Raw genomic sequence first — 13,325 nt, 5'->3', positions numbered from 1 at the left:
CCTATCAAATCGATTTGGGGTATTCATGATTAATGCTGTGGAGGACTGGGAATCAGTTAACTTTAATAAGACATAATTGGCAAACAGGTGTATTGCCCAAAAGACATTCCTCTGATATCTTGGTGCTGTCTCATCAATGTCGTCAATGGCTCAACAGCCAATGCAAACACAATAGAGAGGTGGCAACCCTGCTGAGTTCCTCTGGCCAACAAGATCTCTTTCAACCTCCCTCCACTGACTAAAGCAGATGTCTTAGGGTAGGTACAGCTTGCCCCAATCCATTTTTTCACGTCAGGGCCCAGACCTATCGCCTTCAGCACTTCAGGAAGGAACATCCCGCGGACCCTGTCAAATGCTTTTTCGGTGTCCAGAGACAGGATCACAATGGAACTTCTCCTCCTATAAGCTTTCTCAATAATGTGAAGTACTTGCCTAATATTATCAGCTGTGTGGCCTTGTGGGATAAAGCCTGACTGGTCTGGGTCCACTAAAAAGTCAAATGAGACATCAATTTGTTGTATAAAATATTTTGCTGTTTCTATTCCACAGAGCTATTGGCCAATCATTTTCCCATTATTTATTGTGTCTGACAAGTTTGTGGATTAAGGCAATTTTCGCTTCTGCCATAGATGGCGAGACCACTTGCAAGTGGATGACAGAATTTAAAAGAATCACAAAAAGCCGCTGGACAAGCCATCAGGTCCTGTTGCCTTGTTAAGGTGGAGATCGTGAACGTCCCTGGTAAACTCATCTAGAATAATAGGGAGTTCTATGCTTGCCATAATAGAGTAACTTTTTAAAAAATATTCTTTCCCTCACTGCCATCCTAAAAGTGGAGGATTGTAGGCATAGCCGGGAAACTGGGTATTTTTTTTAATATAAAGCAAGGTTCAGGGCATGATCATCCTTTGGAAAAAAAATAAGTAATACTGTGTCTACAGTCACAAAATTATTCTTGTAAGTTAATTGTTTATTATTGGATTTCACACTTGTGTGAAATACATTTGTATATTTTGATGGCGTAATGGAGAACCTCTACTAGAATCAAAAACCAGCAATTGTATTATAACATTTTTAGCACTCACAGATATGTTTCATTGTTCTAATAATGGAATCCCTAAGGAAGTAGACATGCCAACTTCGACACATTTAATTGACAAGTACATTGTTCCATTCATCTATTTGCCACTAGCAATGGGTGGCGGCTAAAGGAGTCGCCATTAGGGATTACCAATAACTGTAGGTTATACTAGAACACATTTGAGTAAACTATTTTTGGAAATCTGCTTTTGATGGGGACATTTGTGACTTAAAAAGTTACCAAGTTGTTAACAGAGGCATGTAGAGCTGGTACATAAAGCTATTTTCCTTAGCATGCCTTACTCTTGGAGATGTATAAGTAAGTCATACCAATGGCTGAATCAGAAACAAATATTCACAGAAAAAGCTTTGTGATTCTGGCAGCAGTAGGTAGCACATACTGTAACACATCATGTTATTGTTATCTCAATGGTCATTACTCAATTATTTTAGTGTGCGTCCCTTACCAATGTGTATGTAGTTCATCATTATTTTCAGAATAGACCAATAAAACATCCTTGCTAATGACTTAGGTTTCACAGTAACATTTACTTTGTGTTGACATCTTGTAAAATTATTATTGCCCATTCAGATGCTAAATGGTAAAATAATGAGTTTGGAATTAATTAATTCATACGCCTGATTAAGGATGTGTACGCTAATGGCATTTCTTAATAAAACAAAACCCATTAGGGCTTATGCATAACTTGTATCACATTGTATTGCATACCCAAAGCTTCGATGTCATCTGTCGTCAGTCTGCAGTTGTTCATTTTCAGGATTTTCAATTTGCCAATGTGATGTAGTTGAATGGCGACAGGTTTAAGAGCTCCACCAACAAAATCATTCCAAGAAATATCAAACTCCTCAAGTTCTGGCAGAAAGGGCAACAATGTCACTGGGATAAACACAAACAACATGTGAATAAGGAGTTAGTTTTCCACCAATTTATTGATCCTACACACTGTGGTTAAGATAGCGACTATGCTGGTGAAGTCTAAGTTTCAGATTAGAAACTCATTATCATGGAAGTCTGAGAAGCAATAGGGTACATTACAAACCATGTCACAGACAACACTAGTTATTATAGAAGTAACACAGCTAGAATATTTTACAATGAACATAATAAAGTCCAAATATGTATATTAACTTCTGCACTGATTGGAGACCAATAATAATTGGGTATGGCAAGGCCCTCACCCAAGTATCATCAACACTAGAGCCAGTGCCCTGATTGTGGAGAGAGTCCGGCATGAGGCACTACATGTTAGCTTGTAGAATAAGCTTCTATTAGGTCAACCTAAAGTTCCATCAGGTATCATGCATGGCCACATGACAGTAGAGAACCCTCCTCTTTGGCCTAGGGAACACTCTGGTACAACCCGTGGCACACAGTTGCACTTGAAAAGCATAAGGCATGCATGAGAGAAAATTATAATTCAAGCATCTCCATACACAGTGTATTCAACTCAGAAGCCACAGTACATTACCTACTACTCCCACCTATGCCATGCAGTGCTTATACCATTTTATATTATCTGACTTATACAATCTAAAACAATAGTATTTACAAAAACAGTTATGACCGCAAATCAAATATTTTGTGAGAACATAGTGCATGGTAGAGTGGTGAGTTATGGTGAATGTAGTGTGACACCGAGTTAAATACACTGTGCATGGAGGTGCGTGAGTTATAATCATTTCAAGGTGTTGCGTAAATCATAAATTAAACTTATAAGCATAAGTTTATATATTAAACTTGTTGTGTAGTTTAAGTTTGGTTTGAAGATGAAGAATAAATAAAGTTATATTAATTTAAAGGTGGGTGTAAATTATGAATTTAAGATATATTTATCACTTAAGAAGTCTTAAGCAGTATAATGTTTGTGTATTTTAAGTCTGGTATGTATAGAAAGAATAAATGAAGTTTGTCCTAAATATAACAAAGGTTTAACCTTTGTTTTTTTTCATTGAATTTAAATTGTTTTTATTTTTAATAAAAATGTGTTTCAAATTGTAGAGATTACTGTCGTTGAGTGGAGTGTCATTAAGTGGAATGTTCTACAGTAGAGTGGACGAGAGTGCCATACAGCATTCTTTTATAGTGTTGTAGAGTAGAGTGGAGTGGACTAGAGTGGAATGTGGTACAGTGTAATGACATACAATGGAATAGTGTAGAGTAGAGTTGTGTAGAGTGGAGTGTTATACAGTGGAGTGGGTTACAGTGGAGTGGGTTACAGTGGAATGGTGTAGAGTGAAGTGGAGAATTGTGGAATATTGTAGATTAGAGTGGAGTGGAGAGGCGTAATGTACAGTGTAGTAAATCTGTATATAGTATAGTAGCATATTGTATAGTACAGTGACGTGGCGTGCACTAGAGTGTACAGGCAAAGTTTAGAGCTGACTAAATTGTTATATCTTTGATGTGGTGACTTGTAGAGTATTGATTGGCATCCAAAGCCTCTCAACCAAACAAATTTGTATTTCTATTCTTAGTTTTATTAAATCCGCTATCATTATTAGAAATCGATATGAATTGGTAATGTGACTATTTATTAAGAGAAATTAGGCATTGTCCTTTTACTATATTGTCTTATTGTTATATATGTTTTATAAATATTTATTTCTTACTGTTTTAGTAAGCTTGGGTGGTAAGCTTAGATTTAATAGACTTATTTTTAATGAATGTCACAAGTACTGTATTTTACGATGATTTTTATGTATGCACGTTTACTTTTATGGCTAATCGCCAAATAAAGTAATTTTGACTTGACTTGACTTGACTTGTAGAGTACAGTGGAGTGGTGTGCCATAGAGTGGAATCAAGTGTTGTACACTGGGGTGTAAAGGGATAGAGTGGAGTAGAGGGTTGTATAGCAGCACAGAGTGTAGAAGAGTCGTGCAGAGTGGAGTTGCATTGCATGGAGTACAGTGTGGTATAGTGGGGTGGTGTATAGCACCATAGAATAGGGTAAAGTGCCATGTAGTGGAGTAGAGTATAGTAGAGTCCAGTGGAGTGGTGAAGGATAGAGTGGAGTAGCATGTTCTAGAGTACTGTGGTGTGGAGTCACGTACAGTGCAGTGGCATGGTATACAGTGGAGGAAAGTGTTGCAGAATGGAGTGTTGTGTGGTACAGCGGAGTGGACAGGTGTGTTGTAGAGTGTTGGAAAGTGTTGTAGACGTAGACCTGGTGTGGCTGGGAAGCCTGTGTTTGGCTCTTGCTTGGCAGGAGCAAACATGAACCTGCTATGTCCCAAGGGTGGATATCCCGGGACATAGCAGGAGCCAGACCTGGTGGATGAGGTCCCCAAGGCTATTAATGGCTTCATGAGGTGCAGGGGCTGTGTGACCCCCTCACCTTTCTAATTGTGGCTGGGCCCCTGGGATGAGGTCCCCGGGGCTGAAATAGGCACATGGAGTGGGGCTGAATGTCCCCTACCCCTTTTTACCAACCGCAAAGTCCTGGGGGATGGGCTCCTCGGGGTTGAAATTGGCCTGGCAGGGGGGCTGCATGCACCCTACCACTTATGTTTAAGGCTCGACCCCGTGAATGGGGTTCTAAGGGTCAAAATGGACACAGGAAGGGGGACCACAAGGCCTCCTCCCCCTTCTCATAATTACACAGGCCCAAGGGGATGGGGCCCCGGGGCTGGAATCGGCCTGAGTAGGGGGCCATGCACACCCACCTCCACTATGTATTTCCACCCGGGACCTGGCCCAGTCAGGAGACATTAAAAAAATAAGCATGGTTTCCTGTGCTTTTTTTTTTTAAAGTTTTGCCAAGGATCCACGGATCTGCAGAAAAATGCAAAAACACAAATTTTTGGCCCCCATCAGAGCTAGGGGGTCAGGGTAGTCCTACCTGGCCCCCTTATCTGTTTTGTTTGTGGTTTTTATTGGGACTCAGTCGTGTCCCAAGATGGCTGCCACCATTTCCTGGTTAAAGTGGTGGCTGCCAATCAGATATCCGTTTGAGAGCTGTCAGATTTGCGGACCATCCGCTACTGTAGATATCCATAAATCTTTTTCCCTTAAGAACACTAAAACTACTGTACAGATTTACACCAAATTACAAAAAGAGATCATTCTGGACCAAGGTATAGCTTTCTTCCAAATTTGGTGTAATCACGTCCAGCGGTTCGGGCTGTAGTCGTGTCTACAATCCCTAAGGGAAATTGCAAGGAGAAAATAGGTTTTGGGCCCCCAACTTTTTCTCAGCCACCACTTGACGAATCGCCCCAAAACCTTCCAGATAGCAGTTGGAGTGAGTGACAAACTAGTTTTGAAAATCTCGTGAAGATTCGTCGTTAGAGGCCGAAAATTGTCATGGATGTAAGATTACAGTAAACATCACAACCATACCACCTTGCCTTGCAGAACAGAGTTTGTCATGTGGAAACTATATATATGTGTATATATATATATATATATGTATATATATATATATATGTTTTGGGTTTTTTTCACTTAAAAAAACAAAGGTTACAGGTACGTTATAGTTAGGCTCACATTTAAATGTACAAAACCATAGAAATTCAATTGTTATAGTTAGTTATTGCTGGACCTGGCCCTTTTTGCAAGGTTATTCCCAAACTTTTTGCCTTTTCCTCCTATTTGTTCTGACCTGTTTGTGTTGGCTGTAGGCCTCTGGGCACTTTACCACTGCTGACCAGTGCTAAATGGCAAATGCTCTCTGTCTAAACTGTATTGGTAATTGGTTTGTCCATGATTTACATATTTGATTTACTGGTAAGACCCTAATACAGCTCAAAGTGTGTGCCCAGGGCCTTTAGATCAAATGCTACTAGTGGTACTGCAGCACTGATTGTGAAACCCCCATTAGTAACCCTGTAAACATGTCTCAGACCTGCCACTGCTGTGTCTGTGTGAGCAGTTTTAACTGCCAGTTCGACATGGCAAGTGCACCCACTTACCAAGCTCAAACCTTCCCTTTTACTACATGTACGTCACTCCTAAGGTAGGCCCAAGGCAACCACATGGGCAGGGTGCAGTGTATTTAAAGGGTAGGACATGTACTAGTGTGTTTTACATGTCCTGATAATGAAATACTGCTAAATTCAGTTTTAACTATTGCAAGGCCTATTTCTCCCATAGGTTAACATGGGCATTGTCCTGAAATATCTTTCAAGTGTAATTTCTCATTGGGAGCAGATAGAGATATGGAGTGTGGGGTCTCTGAACTCACTAATTAAATATACATCTTTTGGTGAAATTGTTTTTTAGATTGTAAGTTTGAAAATGCCACTTTTAGAAAGTGTGCATTTTCTTGCTTAACTATTCTGTGTCTCTGTCTGGCTGTGGAATACACGACTGGGTCAGAATGACAGTTCGGCTGTTTGTGAATTCACTCTAGACAGTCACACAAAAGTAGCTGAGGTGTGCCCTGAATATCCTGATGGGTTGTCCTGGGCTAGAATGGTTGGAGGAGCTGACACTTACACCTGAATAGGGCTGTGCCTGTCCTCACACAAAGCAGTCTCCAACCCCCTGGAGTGTGAGTGGGGCCGTGGCAAGGAAAGGCAGGGTCTTGTTTACTAAAAGACTTTCCCTTGAAGTTTGCCTACTTCAAAGGCAGAAATGAGTATAAGTAATGGACCTCTGAGACACAACTTCAGAACCTGGACTGAGGAGATTCTGACAGGAAGAAGAGCTGGATGCTGTAGGAGGAACTGCCACTCTGCTTGTTGTTTTGTTGTGCTGGCCTACTGCTTGAGGCTTCTGTCCTGGAAGTGGAAGGACTGGACTTTGCTTTCTATATTATGCTTTCCAAAGTTTTCCAAGGGCTTGAACTGAGCTTGACTCCTGTTAAGAAGTCTCAGGGACATCAAAGACTTCATCTACCTGTGTCTGGACTCTTCTACTGAGAGTCCTGACTTGCCAAGTGATGCCAAATCCAGTCCCTGGGCCCTAGAAAGGGGAAACTGGTGTCCTGAGGAGGAAACTCCACACTTCAGAATGCCACAGTTGAAAATTAATGCATTGCCTGGCTTGCAGCAGAAGAATCGACACAGCTCCTGCCTTTGCGGCTGAAGAATTGAAGAAGTGCATGCCTTGTGGTAAAAGAATCGACTCAGAGCCTGTAGGATCGAAGCAGCGCCTGTTCCACCGCAGCTCTATTATCATTGTGCATCTGGATTTTCCCTCGCATCATCCCTGGTGTCATTTTTACATCGACTCTGCACCGGAGTAAGGAAATGTGACCGGAAACTAATGCATCATCTCTCCTGCAGTGAGAGAACGGTGCATCACCTCCCCTGCCAATAAGGAACCGACGAATTACCTACCCTGCCAGCATGGAACTGACGCATCACCTTTCTTGCAAGGACAGAATCAACGGATCTTCTCCCTTGCCAGTAAGGAACTGATGCATCACCTCCCCTTTGCAGTAAGGAACCAATGCATCGCTTTGCTTTTCCGATGCATCACCTCCCTTGTTGCCCGCACTGTCTTTGTTTTTGACGCATCCCAGGTGCTGTGTGGTAGCCCCCCTGCATTTGATTACAAATTGTGCCATGGGGAAGTGGTGGTCCCTGGTGCTACGAGGGGGTGCGCGGCCCCTCTGCATTGGAATTTACGCTGTGCCCCGGGGAGGTGGCGGTCCCTGAGGATGCCGGGGGGTTGGGTTGCCCCCTGCATCCATTTTGTGTAAAGCCCCACGGAGGTGGCGGTCTGTGTGGCTGCAGGGGGGCACGCTCTCTATCCTCCCCCCCACATTTCATTTGTAATTTTGCCAGGGGGAGGTGGAGGTTCCCGGGGCTTGGGGGTTGGACGGCCTGTCCCTTCAAAATGTTAATGCCACCAGGACCTGGCCCAACTGGAGGCTTCACTAAAACAAGCGTGGGAGCCCCAGTTTTGGTTTTTTCCTAATTTGCAGCAGATCTGTGATTCCCACTGAAAAGTCACAAAAAAATATTTTTTGCTCATACACATATATATATTTTATTAGATATATATATGTGTGTATATAAACGTATACATATAAATGTATGTGTATATATATATATATATATATATATATATATATATATGTATATATATATATATGTATTTATAGATTTATATATATGATAATATGCAATGGTGTAGCTTCAGCGTGGTGTTTAGGATGTTACTCCCCGCTAATACATGTATTTTCTAACAAATACTGTAGTTGGGTACAATTGCTTTCAGTGATGTACGGGGAGGTGTCTGTCGGATTTCACCAGGAATTGTTACAAACACACATAAATGCACATGCTCTCTTTCCCTCTCTGCTTTGAAAGTGGTACAAAATAAATGTTGGTTATTTTACAAAATATTGTGCTTTCACACTTACTAGCCCTGCCAATCCACATTTGTCTCCCATTCCACTGCCCTTTAGCCCCTCTCATGCGTTCTGCTTGTCATATTTGGTGGAAAATCTGAAGCTCACCCCCCCAAACTCACTGATCAAGCTACGCAACTGAACATCTGTTCTGCTCCTCTATTGTTTTTTCTCACTGATTTCTTCGAATGATTATAAGATCATAATCCTTGTATAACTCTTCAGACTACTGATATATCAGATGGATGTGTCACTTTAGGGGTATCAAAAGTTTATTTTTTGTGATTCCATATATCAAGGGAACCACTATTTGTGTGACTCTGATTACCCCATGTGCTTTCTTGGTTTACCTAAAGTTTACCCATGTAGTCTTAACATTTATCAGTATAGCAAGGGATGTCATGGGTCCTAGAGCAAACAAAAAAACTGGCCGCCTAGGTCGGGAACTAAAATGCAGTAATCACAAGTGTTCAGTGGACGTCCCAGGAAACTGGGCCCTGGTGCTATTGCACCTGCTGCACCACTAAGAGCTTCGCCTCTGGGTGCATTGCGAGTTTAGCCTTGCCATGTGACTCTAAAGTTTCTTTTATAAGCTGAAAGCCCTTCGGGAATACCTTGGCAACACTGCTAAATGTTCTGGGAAATTTGTCTTTCTGGAGTAAAACATGTGCTGAGCTATGCTGAACAGCAGAGAAGGTAAATATTGTGTAAAAATTTTAGGGGTATGCTAGCTGGAAAAAGTATACCTACCTAGCTCCATGATATCACTTGCAGTTAAACCACAATTGTTGAGGTTCAAACAATTGATGTTCGGCTTCTTCTCAAATTTTTCCATAAATTGTTTGACTTTCTCCCAACCGGATGATATTTCCAAAATAGAGTTCTGTTTCTCTATGAAAAAAACAGCAATATATTTCCACTGATTATTTCTCACTGTATCTGTACATAAAATTAACTGTTTTAGGCAAAGTGAATAGGTATTAATACCTGTAGCAGAAGCATCATAATTTCCATCTTTTTTCGGGACATCTGGTTGACAATCACTTTCCTCATTTTCTTTGTTTTCCTTCTCATCCTCGGATTTTGATTTATCTGCTTCTAGTCCTCGGAAGAACCTGCTAACTGAAGATGATTTGCGTTTGTCTGCATTCGAGGTCTTCCTTTGGATCTGGTTAAAAAGTAGGTCAAAGGGGGAGCGCTTCAAGATGCCTTCATCACGTTTCTTCTCTGACCCTTTAACTTCTGCAGATAGGTGCAAAAATTAGTATCATTTACACAGCTTTGACTATTGCCAGTAATCCAACAAATACATCAGTTTGTACTCTATATACAAATACTGTGCTGGGTTCACAATGCCAATGGTCAAAATGTTGTGAATTTACTCTTGTAGGAGTGCCTCTACGTTTGCAGTAGATTTCTGACTTATTTTAAATGCAAAAGGTGTCTCATGGCCTTCTGGAAAGGCACAATAGTCTATCTCAAACTTTGCTTATGCTGATTTTCCGCGCACAGTTGAAGATCGTTAAGAGTAAATCATGCTGAGTTGTGTATTAGCCAAAAAACAGTTTTTTTTTTTTTTAAATCCCCAAAGGCAACACTTTTACCCCATATGGAAGAGTTCCTTCAAAATTCCCATGCTGTAAACAACTTATTTCTGTCTTTCAAAGCACTAGATTTGCATGTGTTTCCAAAGTGGGAACTTACCAGCAAGAGATACACGAACCCCCACAAACCTACATTTTTGATTGTTCACTACTGTCTTCCTAGTTGCTCACTATGAAACCTTCCTTTTCCAGCTCTACTCCTGGTCTTTGGAATTTGCAGTAACTTGCATGTTTGAAATTCCACAAATCAGGATGCTGTGAATCCAGGATCTGAATTTAACATCACAAAATGCTTTTTATGCATTTATGCAATACCACTTATATGCACAAACTTTGTGAATTGTGAATTGGACCCTCATAACCTAACCACACTTCCTGGTTGTGTACACTAACAGACATGTACTTCCTGGATGTTCCCAATGTGGCTAAGATAGCTTTATCGGTGAGGATGACCGTTGACAAACACAAAGAAAAGATGCCACGTCAGTTGCTGCCAGGATGTAGTACCACATCTTCTTCCCTCAGATCTCTCTACTTTTAGGAATGCAGCCCCTGGCAGTATATATAGGTTCCTCTATCTTAACACACCAGTCCATTGCAGAGCGCCATTCAGGCAGCGTTAGTGGTTCCGGGGACTTCCAGTGTTGGTCAATGTTGCGTTTGGCAATCATTCTGCCTATGACAAACAAGGACAATCTCCCCTGGGACCTCCTGCTCCCTCCAGGATGCCCATCAGTGTAACGATGACAGAGCAGTCTACAGGACTCTTTAGGATTTTGGAAAGTGTGGTAAAGATCACAGACCAGATCACAGACCAGTATCAGGTGACAACTGGGCGGAACCATATCACATGGAAAAAGTTGCTATCATTGCTTATGCACCTAGGGCACATGGGGACACGGGTTCCGCTCATCCTCCATAGTCGCTGAGAGGCGAAGTATGAGACATAGGTATTTTAGTTGAACAAGTCATAGGAGTTTGACATCCTTTTAAGGTCTTTGACAGTACAGATGTCAAGCAAACCTACTGTTAACAATATACATAGAGTGAGACAGAGAGGCTGTGGGTCTTCTCCTTGTAACCACTGGCTTTCTTTAACCAGCCTCTTTCAGCCACTGGCTTGAACTTTGTCAGTCATGTCTTGGCTCACCCTAGTGGATCATTCATCTCTTGCCTAATGTTATTGGTTGTTTGAATGTACCCTTCAGCCTCCACTCTTGTGCTTGCATTGAACTTCATAACTATAGCCCTCTGTCCACTCCTGCTGGCTCCCTCTTTAATGCCTCACTCTAATGTACTAACACTGCATGTGCTAGCACGTTCCACCCAGATCTATTGGATTTGTCAATACATGTTTCTTATTTTCAATAGTATTCAAGCCCTGTAGATTTCCTGAATTAAATCCCCCTCTTTTGAATGTATGCATTTGAATTCCTATAACACAAGCCTAGCTAGAAATCAATAGAGAGCTTTATAAGTTGGTTGTGTGGTGGGTGGGGAAGAGGGGTCTTTTGACCAATATGATGGGCAGACCCATCATTTCATAGGTGCAAGCAGGTCTGATTTGTCACCACGCATGTGCGCCTCTTTGAAAGGGTACTGGCTCAATTCCCAAGATGGTTAGGTAAATAAAACAAGTATTTGCAATGCAATAGGTCTCGCATTTCCTTATAGTAAAGCTATTGGCATGGTAAATTCATAAATGGACTTTTCTAGCCACATAAATTGGTCAACCCTGCCTCATAATTTCATCTTTTCCTGCCATATAATTCCAGTAGCCCTGCGTATAAATAAAGCACTTATCCAATAGAATACCACTTTCACAACCCCACCATCAGTGTTGCTGGCTGGCTAACACAATTCCCCCAGAAAAGACACAAAACAGCCATAGAGGAGAAATAAACTAAAATAGTCACCCAGATATATCAAGAGTATCCAAACAGTCATAGTGCAAGGATGATAAATTGGCCTGAATTATGGTCATAATTGTAATAAGGAGAGAATATTAAAACATATACAATTATCATATAAACCTTTATCAGAAATCAGCTTTTGGCATTAGACTGTAATGCTCAAAACAGCCCCTATTGGGCACCATAACAAAAATATAATTAGAAAGAAACATGGTCATGTAACCATACTGTTAGCCTCTAGAGGACATAACCCTATGAAAAATACAGGAGAAAGTAATGCAGTATAATCATATACTTAGCTGGTAGAGGGCGTTTTTAGGGCTAGCAGGCCTACTGCAATGATATTACATACCAGGCCTTTAAAACAAAACTTCTCCCAGCTGTAAAACAAAAGTTCTAGTCATGAGAAATCTTAAAAGACACTGGATGGTGGGAGGGGTTATTATTTTGGCATCCCCACTAAACTAGTGTTGGGACTCAGAGATGACGTAGACAGAAAGCGCTTATTGAAGGTTGTCACATTGTCCTAGGACCACCACAAGCTGAGCTATGTGCAAAAATGTTTTGTGAAAGTAATGTCCTGCAAAGTATTATGTGACAAAGTTCTGTGCCACCAATATTTTAATATGTTGATATGACTGTAATGCTTAGAACAGCCCAAAATGAAAATAGCATTTGTAATAAACATGGTTATGTTACTATATATTAAGCCCCTAGAGGGCATCACCACACAAAAAGAAAATGGCAAGAAATAATGCAGTGTAGCCATATATTTAGCCCCGAGAGGGCACAGCGCATTACATATTTTCAGAGATAGCAGGCCTATAGCAATGATATTACAAACAAGGCCCTTAAAACACAAACTATTCCCAGCTGCAAAACAAAAGTTTCAGCCATGAAAACGCTTAAAAAAAAAAGACACTGAATGGTGGAAGGGGTTCTTATTTTGGGGTCTCCACTAACCCAGTGAGGTACCCAGAGATGACCTGGCCAGAAAAAAGCATGTTGTGGTGAATGTTTTGGCGGTAGTCCTATTGTCCTAGGACCACCACAGGCTGAGTTATGATCAAAAATGTTTTTTAAAAGTAATGCCCTGCAAAGCATTATGGGGCGAGTTTCCTGAGTGTCGTGAATATTGTTGTATCAGCTCTCCCACTGTGTCAAGAGAGCAGCTTTTGCTTTGATGATTTCTGTCTTATGTAAAGCATTTACCAATTTCTAGTGTTTTAAGGTTAGGGCCACAAGAAATGACTCTGATTAGGTAACTGTGAACAATGTGACTAGCGCTCCAATACCGACGATTGAGTTCACACTGTTGGGCCTGTTTGCGCTGGAGTGCCATGGGCACCAAGCAGCACGAAGGGGAGAAACAAAAAAATAGTTTTCCCATGCTGAAATACATC

The 13,325-nt window shown here is 41.2% G+C and overlaps 1 protein-coding gene across 1 annotated transcript in view; it reads right to left on the bottom strand.

Moving 5' to 3' along the window:
• LRRC31 (leucine rich repeat containing 31) overlaps positions 1–13,325 on the bottom strand; it is a 68,814-nt gene that overhangs the window by 43,614 nt on the left and 11,875 nt on the right. Inside the window, exons 2-4 of the mRNA XM_069213192.1 lie at positions 9,393–9,647; positions 9,156–9,296; positions 1,811–1,978 (exon numbers count right to left, since the gene is read on the bottom strand). Of these exons, the coding sequence (XP_069069293.1) occupies positions 1,811–1,978; positions 9,156–9,296; positions 9,393–9,647 (564 nt within the window). The remainder of the gene's footprint in view (positions 1–1,810; positions 1,979–9,155; positions 9,297–9,392; positions 9,648–13,325) is intronic.

Source organism: Pleurodeles waltl, chromosome 11 (genome assembly GCF_031143425.1).
Source record: "Pleurodeles waltl isolate 20211129_DDA chromosome 11, aPleWal1.hap1.20221129, whole genome shotgun sequence".
Classification (NCBI taxonomy): domain Eukaryota; kingdom Metazoa; phylum Chordata; class Amphibia; order Caudata; family Salamandridae; genus Pleurodeles; species Pleurodeles waltl.
Note: the sequence above shows the minus strand (reverse complement) of the source record. Positions and strands in the feature narration are given on the sequence as shown.